Source organism: Sturnira hondurensis, unplaced genomic scaffold (genome assembly GCF_014824575.4).
Source record: "Sturnira hondurensis isolate 20B ecotype Veracruz unplaced genomic scaffold, ASM1482457v3 Scaffold0008196, whole genome shotgun sequence".
NCBI lineage: Eukaryota > Metazoa > Chordata > Mammalia > Chiroptera > Phyllostomidae > Sturnira > Sturnira hondurensis.
In genome coordinates, this window is record NW_028080827.1 from 9,629,999 (window position 1) to 9,645,506 (window position 15,508).

The window sequence follows — 15,508 nt, forward strand, 5'->3', positions numbered from 1 at the left end:
GCACTTTGTACATATGTGATTACATTTGTAGCTCTCATTGAAAATATCAAGTTTAACAGTGTTAGGTTAAAAACTAATATAAAAAAATACAAAAAGAAGAAAAAAATAAACAAAAAAGTATCAGTTCTTCGCAACCTCAAAATACCCTTTAACTACATGAGTAATAGCTTCAAAACAAATTAACTCCTCCCTAACCACCATTATTAATGCAAATTTGCTTATATTAAATAGATTTGTGTCATCTTTGCCACCCTATATAACACCCTATACCCTCTCTAAAACCATTTGATTTGAGCCACCCCAACTCTCAATGTACTTCTCCACTCTTCCTGGGATGAGAAAGGGCTGGAGTTGAAAGACTGAGGAAGGCTAACTGTAGGCTAATTGAGAGGCATTCTGCCTGAGATGGTTCACTTGGTTCACAGCACCTACAAAGACTACAGCAAACACCATTCCCAGCTACTGTATAGATACAGGCTAAATTGTTACCTATGATACTGTATGTACTGCACTCCCAGAAAATGTCTACTAAGAAACAAAATATCTCTAAAGACATTCATTTTTGCTTAAAAGAGAATTACTAATCTGTCCTGGTGAAAAGACATACAATGGCAAATAAAAGTAAACACTGAGATTGACAGTGCGAGTTTTAAAAACCATCATCTATGATTTATTTATGTTTAAAATATATTTTGAGAAGTTTTTACAAGACTACTTTTGGTCAATGTATAATTTCAAAGAAAATTTAAGCAATTACAGTTTAACTGCATGTAGCTTTAACTTTTCTTCTCTTCTGATTTCTCTGCCAATTTCAATTTCTCTTTTAATTCCTTCTGATCTCTGGAATTTTGTTGAAATATCGGTTGAAAAATATATATTCCTCCAGCAATTCCAAGGATGCTAGCAAAAAGTAGTTGTGGAAAAGTCAATCTCCCAAACATTTTTTCAATAAATGCCACACGTTGCAAAGATGGTTTTGAAAAGTTATACTCCACTCAGGAAATCTCTCCAGATCTATGTGCAAAGTAAATGAAAAACAAAGCAGTAAGTTAGAACAAGATTCTTTTTAGATTTCATGTTACTACTTTGCTCCAGAGTGAACAGTGCTTTTGTCATATGTAAATATCACTTACTGATTAAACTAAAAACAGAATGTATTTGTATTTAGGGAGTATGGAAAAGAGGGCTAGGGGATGGTGTAAAACAAAGCCAAATCCTGTTATAGAATGTTCTCAATGGTTTAAAATGGATGATTTAAAAGGGCAGAAGTGGGACAAGGGTGAGCCAGTCTTTATGCCTTTAAAGCATACCAATCCCATCTGGAAGTAGAAGATAGAGAAATGTTACTTTTCATTATTTGCCCATTTTTATTATCTCATATTTTTGGCAATATGTATAATTAAAAGCAACAGTTTAAAAAAACAGGCTAAAATTTTATGAGTCCCTTTGATCCTTTACTAAGTACAAGTAGACATCAAGTATAAATCATTTGCCATCCATTTTTGACAAAAATATAACAGATTTGGCTGGTTTTACTTCTAATAGAGGAGTTAAGACTCTAGCACTTCTTGAAAAGTTACACTCCTTGCCAAATCTTAGTCTCTGGAGAAACCAGGTAGGTGTTTATGAACGAGGATAACAGAGCAAATAATTTATGTGTTTTCATTATTAAAACAATATTTCATGGCCTCCTAGATCAATCTCGAAGGTCACGAAAACATTAGGGGCAGAACTGATACTAGAAACTAGTTTGCCCTTAATCACTAAAATGTAACTTACTTTTTATTAATCTTGGAGAGAAAAAACCTGTTTTCTCTTGGATTCTACCATTAACTCAGATGAATGACACCAGTAAGCATCTGTTGAATCAATGTCTGCTAAATGTTAAAAAGAAAGAAAAAGAGCCATTTATTTGCTCTTTGGAAAACTGATCATTAAACCATGCCAATAATAAGAAAGCTGTTCTTCTGCCACCAGCTGGCTGATGCTGACCAAGTCATTTCATGTCGTTTTCTAAACCTCATTTTCCATATCTCTGCAACAGGCTACCCTGCCCACCTTGTGCAACAAATTGTTATTGTGTGGTCACCCAAACATGTTTATAATTATCATTACAGGCATACCTCGGAGATACTGCAGATTTGCTTCTAAACCACTGTAATAGAGAATTTCACAATAAAGCAAGTCTCACAAATGATTTTGGTGTCCCAGTGCCTATAAAAGTTATGCTTACACTGAAGTCCGTTAAATGGGTGATTGTGTTTAAAAAACAAAGTACATACCTTAATTTAAAAATACTTTATTGCTAAAAAATGCTAACCATCATCTGAGCCTTCAGTGAGTCGCAATCTTTTTGCTGGTGGAGGGTCTTGCTTCGATGTTGATGGCTGCTGACCAATCAGGGTGGTGGTTACTAAAGTCTGGGGTGGCTGCAGCAATTTCTTAAAATGAGTGAACAATGAGGTTTGCTGCTTGCATTGACTCTTTCTTTCACGAAGGATTTCTCTGTAGCATGCGATGCTATTTGACAGCATTTTACCCACAGCAGAACTTCTTTCAAAATTGGAGTCAATCCTCTCAAATCCTGCTGCTGCTTTGTCAATTAAACTTATGTAATATTCTAAATCCTTTGTTGTCATTTCGACAATCTTCACAGCATCTTCGCCAGAAGTAGACTCCGTCTCGAGAAACCACTTTCTTTGCTCATTCATAAGAAGCAACTCATCTGTTCCAACGCTTGCTGCTTCACCTTGCGTTTTTATGTTATTGAGCCGGCTTCTTTCCTTAAACCTCTTGAACCAACCTCTGCTAGCCTCAAACTTTTCTTCTGCAGCTTCCTCCCCTCTCTCAGCCTTCATAGAATTGAAGAGAGTTAGGGCCTTGCTCTGTATCAGACTTTGGCTTAAGGGAATGTTGTGGCTGGTCTGATCTTCTATCCAGACCACTAAAACTTTCTCCATATCAGCAATAAGACTGTTCCGTTTTCTTATCATACGGGTATTCAGAGGAGTAGCACTTTCAATTTCCTTCAAAAACTTTTCCTTTGCATTCACAACTTGGCTAACTGTTTGGCGCAAGAGGCCTAGCTTTCGGCCTATCTCAGCTTTCGATAAGCCTTCTTCACTAAGTCTAATCATTTCTAGCTTTTGATTTAAAGTGAGAGATATGCGACTCTTCCTTTCACTTGAACACTTACAAGCCATTGTAGGATTATCAACTGGCCTAATTTCAATAGTGTTGTATATCAGCAAATAGGAAGGTCTAAGAAAAGGAGACTACCAGAGGAAGGGCCAGCGGTGCAGCAGTCAGAATGCTGAACATTTATCAATTAAGTCCAACGTCTTCTAATGTGAGCATAGTTCGTGGCAGCCCAAAACAATGACAATTGTAACACAGAAGAGCACTGATCACAGATCACCATAACAAATATAACAATAATGAAGTATGAAATACTGCGAGTTACCAAAAGGTGACACTGACACACAAAGTGCACAAATGCTGTTGGGAAAATGGCGCCGATGGACTTGCTCCTCTCAGGGTTGCCAGATGTTTAAAAAAACAAAAACAAAAAAACCGCAATATCTGCGAAGCGCAATAAAGCAAAGCGCAATGAAACGAGGTATGCCTGTATTATCACCATTACCATTCAGACTTCTCCCACCGTTCAGCTCTCACTCCGAGTCACTGACCCCGCCTCCCGCCTGTCCCAGCAAAGGGTGATGATATCCGCTCATTCCAGCAGTTTCCGGATCCCGGGGCCCAGAGACATCAAGACCGGAGCCGGCAGCAACTCCGCGACACAGGGAAATGCCTATGGCAAAGTGCGGGCAAGTGCAAGGCTAAGTTTAGTGGCCCGTAACAAAACTGCAGCAACCCGGCAGCGAAACCGCTACCTTAGTAAGTTCGCAATAGTTGCCCTTTCCCAGATCCCTCCGCGTCTGCCCAGGACGGCTGCTCGCAGAGGCCAAACTTAGTGAGTTCAAAAGCAGTGCGCGCTGCGACAGCCTACCTCTGTGGAGGAAGGTGGTGGCCCCGATCCCCAAAGCACCGGCGGTATGGAGCGAGGGCCCAGCGACAGCAGCCTCTTTTTCCGCCGTCTCCAGAGCCGCTCCCACGAGAAGGTGAAGCTGCGAAAGAGAAAGTCGGTTCTCTACGTGAGCCCCGAGCACAGCTCGGGGCGCCGCGGAGGTGAGTGAGAAGAGGACACTCAGAAAGAGGTGGTGAAGGGAAGTCGCGGGCTCGGAGCGAGGGCTCCACCTGCTGGGTGGGGTTGCCAAGAAATCGATGTGCGCTGGTGACAAGATTCTTCACCCCTGCCACTTGCAAGGCAGTGTTTTGTGTGTTGTTTAGTGCCGCCTAACCCGCAGCCATGTGAAGTGAGCGGGCATGAAGCGGCCATCCTATTAGTTTAGAGGGGGCACCCAGGCCAGGCGTTACCCAAGCTTTAGCAGCTGCGAGGGGCTGATTCCTGGAGTGGGACCAGTCCGACCCTGCCCTACTTCATTTGTTCGCTCTGTCTGTCTCTTTGGTAGGGATGATATTGGCAGTAGAAAAATCACCCCAGCAAGTTGCGGGGAGGGTGGATTTAATAAAAAGATGGACTCCTCATTCATTAATTATTGACTGTAGGCTTTTATGTGACAAGGACAGAATGGGCGGTATAAACTGAATGCCTAGTTACTCCTCTGGAAACCTGAGGCCAACAAAGAGGAAATGTATACATTCAACAAAAATTAAAACAATTAGTACATTTTTAAGAAAAGAAAGGGGAAATCTTTTTGCTAAATGGAAAGTGAGGGTGGGAGGAGTGTGACCGGGCTTTAGGGGTGGTGGGGAGGAGAGCCTGCTGGGCCCCAGCCTTCCCCTAACCCACACATTGTTAGAAGTTGCGTGCCAGCAAGGTAAAGGTTAGTGAGGACAGTAAATTACCATACTTTCAACAGTTTTTTTCCTTCCACCCCAGGTCACAGAGAAAAGGCCGGGGCGGGGGGTGCGCCGCGGCAGACAACAGAGAGAGTCCAGTGAGTGGACTATCTTCTTCTAGTGTCTCTGTAAGAGGAGAGTTCAAATGAGGCATGTACGTTGTGTTGAATGTAGCAATTGTCCGAGAAACACTGAGGATGTGTTTCATGAAAATAAGGGAGGAGACTTGACAGGACCCCAGAATGACAGCAAAGAATCACAGTGGATCAGAGGTAGGCTGCAAACTCAGATACTCAGGAGATCAACGCAGACAAGGCTAAATAAGTCAAAGCACCCTCTATTTCAGTACCAGTCATTTGCCAGTGGAGCTCTGTGTTGCCAGATCTTAGTTTTGAAATGCTGCAATAGAGACTTTAATATAAATTCTGATTTTTTAAAATTTTGGCAACTAAATTTAAATTTAAAAATAATACTCTGTATTTAGCCTAGCGCTGTCCATCAATGGTTAACAGCAGGATGTTGGAGTCAGCAGACAGACCTGGTTTTGAATCCTGTTTAGTCATTTACAACCATTTTGACTTTGGACAAGGCAATTTACTCCTGGGCCTCAGTTTCCTCGTTTGTAAAAAGGGCAAATATCTACCCCATAGCATTATTTTCAGGACTAAATGAGATAATGCATGAAGAGAAATAAACTCAGTGCCTGACTATTGAGTTTATATAAAAATGTACGGATCATTTTATAAGTCATTGTTTGGCACATATACAAAAAGTTGCTACCTAAATTAGTAATTTGTTAGCTGGTTTCTTTCACTAGATACACATATAGGATCCATCTAAGGCCTTAATTAATCCAATCTTTTTCGGTACTTATCTTCTCTTTATACAATAAGTTGCAAGAATGATTGGTTAAGTGAAAGGAGTGGTAAATCACCCAACAGTGAGGCCGTGCTTTGAGAATGGTTTGGAGGGGCCCAAGTTCACTAATGTGCCTTAGCAGAGCCTGGACAAAGGGGCCAAACAGAGCAGCAGACTTTAGTTCTACAAGCAACACTTGTGCCACAATTACCAGTCTTGTTTTGTTTTTCAGATCTTCTCGGTGAAAACATTTACCTGGTCTTGTTTACCATAACATTACGAATATGTAACTGCTTTTTAGTCCAGACAAGTTTTGTTCCAGATGAGTACTGGCAGTCTCTTGAAGTTGCACATCATATGGTTTTCAAATATCCTTTGTAGTTTCTTCTCCAAATTAGGAATGTGTGTATTCCTCTTAGGAACTGTGGCAGTTTCTGTTACACATTTTCAATCAGTCCTCCATATTTTCTCCAAATAATTTTAATTTATCAAAGTACACCCTTATTTTATGCTAATTTTAAAAATATATTTCTTTTATGCATAAAAATACATATATATTTCTTTGATGTTAATGTACTTGACTTAACCTTTAGCATATATTCCCACAGTGCTCATTACTGTGAAGGACATATACAAGGTAAAAAAGCACCTTTCTGTCTCGAAGAAGTTAAGAGTTTAGTTGGCCAATTGCATTTTTAAATATCTAGTATAAAAGGCTGTTTTTTTAAATGCTGTGTCTTTGAGCTGCTATCTACAAAAATGACATAGTTTTATATATGAAAATGAAAGTAGTTTTTGTTTCAATGCTATTTAACATTAGTCCTTAATATTACTAATTATGGCTATTTGACCTGGGAATGGACAGAAAGATTAAGAGGTTACACTTACCCTTTAATCTTTGCAAGCATTTACAAGATTCTGCATCTTTTGGGGAAAGATAGTGTTCAGCTGCTGGTAAGTTTTAAATAAGAGTAATCAAAGTTCTTAAAAGTCGATTTATTCCATCTTCTTTTAAATGTTAGTGTATATTAACTAAATGGTATTATTGGTATCATGAAATTTGTTTTTAAAAGGCTACTGTTGCTAAACTCTGACCATATCTGGGAAGCACAGGGTTCCAAAGACATCCTGTGATGTAAGTCTTTAATATGTGCTAAGACACAAGACTGAGCATGAAAGTGTCCTGCTGGGAGCAATCCTGCTAAGATTTTCATAATGACTACATTATATATTAATCACTTAGACTTTAGAAGTATATTTCCTTCATAATCACTTGAGAGCAGGTTGTATCTTGTTTCTTTAACTTGTGAGCAGAAGACCATGTTGTATGAGCTTATGAAGATTAAATACATTTAAACCCACTGAGAATTTAGTATTGAAATTAAAACTTAGAAAAATTAGTTTGACAAAAATGTAATGATATGCACAATTATTGTGCTTTGTGGTAATTAGGCATCAATAGTAAACAGGGCTGTAATTCCTGGATCGTGGGTTTCTGGGGTTATCTGTTAGGAGAGGATGCAAAGGAAGAACTAATGGCGCAACAGTTTCTCTAACCTCACTGTCAGGATCCTTTAGCTTCATCAAGTGGGACTCAGAACTTTGGGCCTTCCCCACTTTCTGTTAGGGAAGTACCCCAGAATTACAAAGGCAGTCTACATCCTGAGGGGTTTTTGAAGAACCTCAGACACTGAAAGACACTGAGGTTCTAGGAGGCAGGGGGTTGTTTGTTTTTGTTTTTTAAGGCAAGATTGTACCCTGCCCTTCCCAATGGTATTTGACTCACCATTACTGAGAAACAAGGATCAGACCTGTGAAGTGGATCATCAGGAAGTATCCTGAGCAGTAGCAGAAATTCTGTCATGGACACAGGCAGAACTTAGGAACTGTGAATTCTCTTTTCTCCTTTCAGGGACAGCCACTAACTTGTAGGTCATGCAGGGTATAGTCTGCGTAGTCTGGAACCATGGGCAGATACACATAATGTCACCAAGGATGTCTCATATCCCAGGAAGTAAGTTGTATTATCAGTGAAGAGGTCTTCAAGATAGAAAAACTTCTTAGTCCTCCAAGACCTGCCCACCGCCTTCAACCTGTAGTTGAACCTCCTGGCCATTTTGTGATTTAAAGGAAACCTACCCTGGTCACAATCCCTACCCCACACCACAACCCCTCCCCAAAAAGTAGCTGGTCATGTTCCAGGTGGAGGAAATTAGGATACTATGAGTCATTAATACTGTCATACTGATTATTTTAAATAAAGACCATATAATGTTGAACTAGAAGGGGTCAGAGAAGTGAAGTATTTACATAGACAAAGGTCACAGCATGCTAAAAGCAGAGCTAAAACTAGATCCAAAGTCTTTCCAAATCGTTTCTCTCTAAACTGTGTAAGGTGTGTGCACAAAATGAGGGATGACTTAGAGCTACACTGTCAGTTATGGTAGCCACCAGCCACATGTGGTTATTCAAATACTTGTGAGTAGTCCGAACTGAGAAGTGCTGTAAGTGTATATTATATTAAAGTACATATTAGATGTCGAAGACCTAGTATGAACTAAAAATGTAAAATATTTCTATAATATTAATATTGATTAAAATGAATATTTTAGATATATTGGGTTAAACAAAATCATTTTACTTGTTTGTGATTTTTTAACTTTTTAACTTGGTTACTATAAAATTTTAGATTACATATGTGGTTCATTCTATTTCTGCTAGACAATTCTGGCTTAGAACATGTGAGGAGAAAGAAGAATAAGAAGGGAGGCCTGCCCTGGGTGGTGTGGCTCAGTGGATNATATGGTAGCCACCAGGCACATGTGGTTATTCAAATACTTGTGAGTAGTCCGAACTGAGAAGTGCTGTAAGTGTATAAATATTGATTAAAATGAATATTTTAGATATATTGGGTTAAACAAAATCATTTTACTTGTTTGTGATTTTTTAACTTTTTAACTTGGTTACTATAAAATTTTAGATTACATATGTGGTTCATTCTATTTCTGCTAGACAATTCTGGCTTAGAACATGTGAGGAGAAAGAAGAATAAGAAGGGAGGCCTGCCCTGGGTGGTGTGGCTCAGTGGATTGAGTGACAGCTGGCAAACCAAAAGGTTGCTGGTTCAATTCCCAGTCAGGGCACATGCCTGGGTTGTGGGCCAGGTCCCCCAGTGGGGGCCACGCAAGAGACAACCACACATTGATGTTTCCCTCCCTTCCCCTCTCTCTAAGAATAAATAAAATATTTTAAAAAATAAAAGAAGGGAGACCTGATGGGGTACCACAGTGGGGGCTTGGTGTTCAAGATTTACCCCTGACGTGTTCCTTTTCTTCTTTACCCCACACTACTACTTTCTTTTTTCCAGAAACCATGTGAAACTATTATTTAATTTTTGTTAGGTCCTTCCTTACTGTCGTTAACTTTTCCAGTTAACCTGGAAAATGATGGTACCCTAAGTGTCTGGAGAGACTGCTAATAACCGAGATTAGAACTCTACTTATTTTTGTGTTGAGCTAAAATCTACCTGCTTTTAAATTTAAGATTTTTACATGACAACTTTTCAAAAAGTTTTATTTATCCAGGATGAACATCTCTAGTTCTAAACCTCATAATCAGATAATGTCCTCTAAATATCTTGTAATTAATACCCATCTTAAAATGAGGGTCTACAAACTGAGCATAATATTGAAAGTTAGGGTAACTGGTTCAGAAGAGTATAGTGGGACCATTTACTTCATAAATACTACACTTCTCTCGGTGCACGAGGATTCTTTTAGTTTTTTTAGTGGCCACCTTACACTGTTGGCTCATATTAAGTTTGTAGCCAAATTGAGTTTTCAAATGAACCACTTTCAGGCCTGAAAGGTAAGCATGGAGCTTATAGATCTCCATGCAGAGTAAACAAAAGGTATGTAACAGATGCCCTTTACTACATGTTATGAGGCACAGTTTAAGTGAGAATATGAAGTACAGCATACTTATAACTCTAAGATTTAAGCAATTATTTACAGGCTAATGAAAAGAAAAAGAACACAAAGCTAAAGTGTTAGAAACGACAGACAACTGAAAGTTATGCAGCTCTAATTATAATGTAAAGTTAATATTTTGAGCCAACAATATATAAATTTATATATCTTTAGAAATATATTTTGAATAAACCAACATTAAATAATGCTCTACAGCAAAGTGTTATTTTGTTAATGATAACTATGACACATTTTTTAAAACTCTAAGATGCTAATGTATAGCATTAAAATTACTAACTCAAAGCCCTGGCTGGTGTAGCTCAGTGGATTGAGCGCGGGCCTGCGAACCACACAATCGCGGTTCGATTCCCAGTCAGGGCACATGCCTGGGTTGCAGGCTGGTTCCCTGCAGGCCAACTCCCAGCAGGGGACGCACGAAAGGCAACCATACATTGATGTTTCTCTCCCTCTCTCCTTTCCCCCTCTAAAGATAAATAAATAAAATCTTAAAAAAAGATTACTTTAAAAAAAATTACTAACTCGATAAGTTACAAGTGATGGGCAAAAGTAGGTTTAGAGCTGTTCCTATGGAAAATAATACAATAATAAGTATAATAAAAGAATAAACTCTTTTGTTTCAAATACTCACAACTGTAAACCTACTTTTGTTTACCCCTGTATATATAATCTTTTAATTTCTTTTAAATTTTCTCTTAAATTTACTTTAATGTCATCTAAATATTATCTTATTTTCTATACTGTAAGATGGGGAAGCATTGTAACTTAATAGCTAAGATTATAGGCTTTGGAGTCAGGGAGACCTGTGTTTGATCCTAGCTTTCACATTAACTAGCTACACAGCCCTGGGAAAGTGACCTAACTCTCTGTGCCTCTGTTTTCTCACTTAAAAAACAGTATCTATTCCATGGGATTGTTTGGAAGATTGAATGAGCTGTACTTGATATATATAAAGTACATACTTAACATGACACCTAGTACACACTACTATAAACATCTTATTTTAAATTAACTATTGTTATGCTAATGAAACTAATTATGCTTCTAAAATAGAACCTTAACACAATGAAATGGTTTGCTGGCTATTTAAATTAAATTAAAATTAGTAGTGTTTTATATATGTGTGTGTGTATATATACATATGAGAATGGTAAAACTACTTTGGGTATTTAGATGAAAAATTAATGTAATTTTTGTAGAAAAACAGCAATTTTTTGCAGGAGAATAGAACAATACAGTATGTTTACTTTTGTACTAAGAATGGCTTTCAGTTGATAGTTGGATTAGCTTGTTGATATCTTTCGGTGATTCAGTGTGAACCAGCAGATGTATAATATCTTTTAATATCTTTTTTTCCCACCAATGAAGATTTGGATTCCTAGACTTGCCCAGGCACTTCTGTCTGCTATAGCTGACTTGAAGCTTTATTCATTAATGAAGCAACTAGAAAATCAGCAAGTAGCAAGATGGGTGGTAAGTCCTAAACATTTTAGAAACTATATGCCAGTTATCTCATTCCTATAAGCATGAAAGACAGGGAACAGCATCGATTCCCAAACTGGTTTCAGAAGATAATTCATACAGAGGTACCTCCATGATTCAGGACAGTAGAATACGAGTGGCGCACACCATCTCTCTCTGGACGGGGCTCCATCAGTAGTCCCTGATGCCCGCAAACCCAGTAAGAGGCTGAACCCTAGGAGACAGCCTTTGCAAGTACCTTCGCCCCTCCAGCTGTCAGAGTCCTTGCCTCACTTGCCATAACATTCAGAAGGAATAGTTCTAAATTGTTGCCTACCTCACCAATGACCTCAGCCATTTACAGCCCTGTTCACTACTCCTCCAGCTACCTGAGACTCAGCCTGAGAAATACCTCTTCACTGAAGCCTTCTTCACCTCTGGCTAGTGTTTGAAATAGCTGGACTCTCTAAGGGAGAGGAGGTAGTGTGAAAGGCAGTCTTTTATCATTTAGCTTATTTCAGTGGGAAGATAGATTCCTTATCTCACAGTCAAGTCCTGAATGGGTTTCCCCATTTAATCCATATCCTGAAGAGTGACTGGAGGCTGAAATACTGTTGCTACTTCACTTTGGCTCTTTTCTAAATTAAGCAAGCTTACTTGAGCCACCCTAGAAATCTTAACTACCTTGTTAAATACTGTTTTTATTGGAAAATACATTTCAAATTCCAAGTAACCAATTCACCACCACATTTCTGGAATGTAACTTACTATAACTATTAATAAATATTAATTTATGAAAGATTAACAGGACATATTTTTGCAGGTAGTATGTCGATTTGCATTAAAAAGACAGATTGGTTTAGCAAATGAGCCCTTGCTAATTGATTCCAGGATAAAACCAGTCTCTATGTTTATGTATACTGCTGAAGGCTCAGCCTACAATGACAGCGGCATAATGCCTTTGAAATCCTTGCTCCAAAGTAGCAGCACTAGGTTTTTCTAGTTTAGGAAAAGCCTTTAACTCCACAAAACTTGGAAACAATGTTTAAAGGCTATATTTAAGGAGATAGGAAGCTGGTGTGCCTGTTTAACACCCTTGCATCAACTAACAAGCTTCTTTTAAAGTCCTTGTTTTGTAGACTGACTGATGATATTTACATAGTCTTCTGAAAACTGGCTGATTAATTTAGTCAGTCTCCAGATTAAAATTTAATGATACTTCCTGATAGGTTTTTTTCTCTTTTATGTTGTTTTAATTTTCCATCAAGAAATAGGGTAATATCCCAAACCAAGATCAATAAAAACAATCAATTTACTTGTCAGTAATATAAGACAAGTTTAGTAATACTGATTAGGAGAACATAGTTATGAACTTCAATTCTCTATAAACTGTACCATCAAAAGATTTGTGTTTTGTGCCTTTTAGTAATGGGAAGTGAGATTAGATCAAATGCAGTGCCATAAAAATGTATCTGAAAGTATACTTTAATAAACATAGACCTGATATCACAGACCTGTATTTGATACAAATTCTCAAAAACAATGTTTGGACATGCCTACTTTTAACATTACTTACCTTTTGATGATTTTTGCAGTATTTAGACTTGCTGGCTCTTTTCTATAGAATAGAACACTAAACGTCAATTTCCCACTCTATATATGTTTGCTCATAATTTTTCTTAGTTTTTTTGCCAGTTATGCTCTTGGTTCACGTGGTATTGCTGTACCAGAACTCTTACCAACACCATGGAAACTGTTCTCACTATAATTGCTCTTTTCTACTATCCTTTGGAAGGTTCAAAGTCTATGAACAGGTAAGATATATTACTGTTAATATACAAAACTCTAAAGCATGCTTTAGAAAAATCTAAATTCACATGCTTTTGAAAAATCTTAAATAGCAACATATTTTAATATCCATTGGACTCTATAATGTTGTTGAAGGTTATTACAACAATAAATTTTTAATGGATACATTTTTTATAGCAGGAAACAGATATACTCAAACTGAGTAATTAAGGAGAGGTTAATAAAAAGACCATTTAAGAATACAGACAATGTTTAGTAAAGCCCATAAGGGGATACCACAGTACCCCAGGACTGAGCTCAGCAGGAAGTTTCTACTACACCTTGGCCCCAAGGAGCAAGGAGAGGAAACATTACTAGAATCCATGCAGAGCTGTAACTTTCTCTGGGCCCCAACAGAAGGCACAGCCAGCCTGTAGCCATAACAAAGAGAGAGCTGAGAGAATGAAATACCCTGCCTCAACTTTCTGTCCTCCAGTTAGCTAAAGGCGATCAGAAAGCAAAATAGCCCACTGACAGGGACCACATAGGTGAGCCTCCCTGCACATGCAGTAGGTGAAAAGTAGAGAGCAGATCTAGAGGGCAAATGAAAAATACACAGACTTGACTGGGGTATATACATATAAACTGGGGAAACAAATCCCAAGCCAAAGGAACAATAGGAGCAAAGGCACAAAGCTGTGGAGGGCCTTCATTGTATTTCTGGCAGTTTTTCCAGAGTAGCTAATTTGTGGTAGGGTGCATGGGAGAAGAGAATAAGGGATGAGGTTGAAAGGAACTTTGCCCTTCCCCAGAATTAGAACTTTATAGGTCATAGAGAACAATTGAGGGCTTTTGAGAAGCAGGACATTATCATGTCTGATTTAGAAAGAATTCTCTTTAATAGCTGGTATTTAGGATATAATGAAAGGGAGAAAGCCATAATATGAGTCTAGTTAAGAAACTAGTGTCCATTCTTCATATGTAAAAAGGTGGTTGTAAGGATGAAATTAAGACAGATCAGCCCTGGCTGGTGTAGCTCAGTGGATTGAGTGCGGGCCTTCGAACCACACAATCCCGGTTCGATTCCCAGTCAGGGCACATGCCTGGGTTGCAGGCCAGTTCCCGGTTCCCGGCAGGGGACCCACAAGAGGCAACCATACATTGATCTCTCTCTCCCTCTCTCCTTCTCTTCCCCTCTAAAGATAAATAAATAAAACCTGAAAAAAATAAGTTAAAAAAAAGATCATTTCTGCATTAGACTCCTGACTGCAAGAGTAGTCATTCAGTTATCTATATGATGAGGACTTTACTACAAGACAAAAAGTGAAAATAAGGAAAATGGGCATCTTAGGCTTGTGGCCAGGCCTGCAAGAAAATTACAGAATATCTCAGCCACACACATGAATTAGAAGGTTATGCAGAATGCAAGGTAGTTTTGAGGAATGGGCTGTTTTCTTGTGCCTGTATAGCCCAGCCTATGAATCCCTGTCTTAGTCATTCGTCATTTTGAGGCTTAGCCAGTCTCTCTGTCCACTTCTTGTGTACCTCTCATTCACTTTGAGAGAATGTGATTAGGTCTTTTCAATGTCATTGTCCCTATTTGGACATAGTTTTCACACTGGCCAGCCTTACATTGGCTGCCTGGGCTCGGACACCCTTCTCCAATTCAGTCAGGAAAGGAGGACCATGTGGAACAAGTTACCATTACATAAACATTCTTTCCATGACAGGTACTATTCCTAGCCTGTCAATAAATGACATTTTGCAAACTACTTTGAAATGCAAGTATTATAAATGAAAGATTTTTAAGGGTGGTATAAGAATATCTAAGCATTGATTTTTCTAAAATGAGAATAATAAAATAGCTGTCATACAAATTAAATGAGAATCTATGTAAAGTGCATTGCATAGGACCTATTGCAAAGTGCTCAGTAAGTATTGAAAATAACAATGATGATGTTGTTATTAAGTAAAGCAATGTTTCTGAGCAATTAAAAAAAAACTATGAAAAGATTCCTGACAAATATCAGGACTTGATGTGAAATCATGCTGGTGGGAATGGTAGAGAAACAAAGCGAATGTCTAGATGAGAAGTTGCTGTTTAAGGTGACTCCAAGATTTTAAGACTGAGAAACTGAGTGATGGGTTAACTTACATACTTGACACTGAACAGGTCTGAGGGGAAGTTGTGGGGCTTATTTCAGACACTTTGATTTTGAATGCCATGAAGAGATCTACATAGAAATCTTCAGAAAGGAGTAAGAAGTCCAAGTCTGAAAATTTGAGGTGAGGTTAGGGCTAGAAATACACATTTGACTGTCCCCTAGGAAGTTTCGTGATAGCAGAAGTTACCATTATACTGTCTACAAGTCAGAGCAAGCCAGAACTATGTTTTATTTCATTTGGCAAAGTTTTAAAATTGGATTATCTTACATAATATCTGGATTTCTGGTTTCTGTTGGAGGGGGCGGGAATAGAAGGCCTAACAATAT

The 15,508-nt window shown here is 38.4% G+C and overlaps 2 protein-coding genes across 2 annotated transcripts in view; both read right to left on the minus strand.

The window, feature by feature from the left end:
• Nucleotides 1–645: 645 nt before the first annotated feature.
• CCPG1 (cell cycle progression 1) overlaps nucleotides 646–15,508 on the minus strand; it is an 86,748-nt gene continuing 71,885 nt past the window's right edge. Inside the window, exons 10-11 of the mRNA XM_037053938.1 lie at nucleotides 4,010–4,127; nucleotides 646–1,014 (exon numbers count right to left, since the gene is read on the minus strand). Coding sequence (XP_036909833.1) covers nucleotides 996–1,014; nucleotides 4,010–4,127 — 137 coding nt within the window. The 3' untranslated portion in view covers nucleotides 646–995. The remainder of the gene's footprint in view (nucleotides 1,015–4,009; nucleotides 4,128–15,508) is intronic.
• Nucleotides 646–15,508, minus strand: part of PIGBOS1 (PIGB opposite strand 1) — a 33,717-nt gene continuing 18,854 nt past the window's right edge. The window contains exons 2-3 of the mRNA XM_037053940.1: nucleotides 4,010–4,127; nucleotides 646–1,014 (exon numbers count right to left, since the gene is read on the minus strand). Coding sequence (XP_036909835.1) covers nucleotides 777–941 — 165 coding nt within the window. The 5' untranslated portion in view covers nucleotides 942–1,014; nucleotides 4,010–4,127 and the 3' untranslated portion in view covers nucleotides 646–776. The remainder of the gene's footprint in view (nucleotides 1,015–4,009; nucleotides 4,128–15,508) is intronic.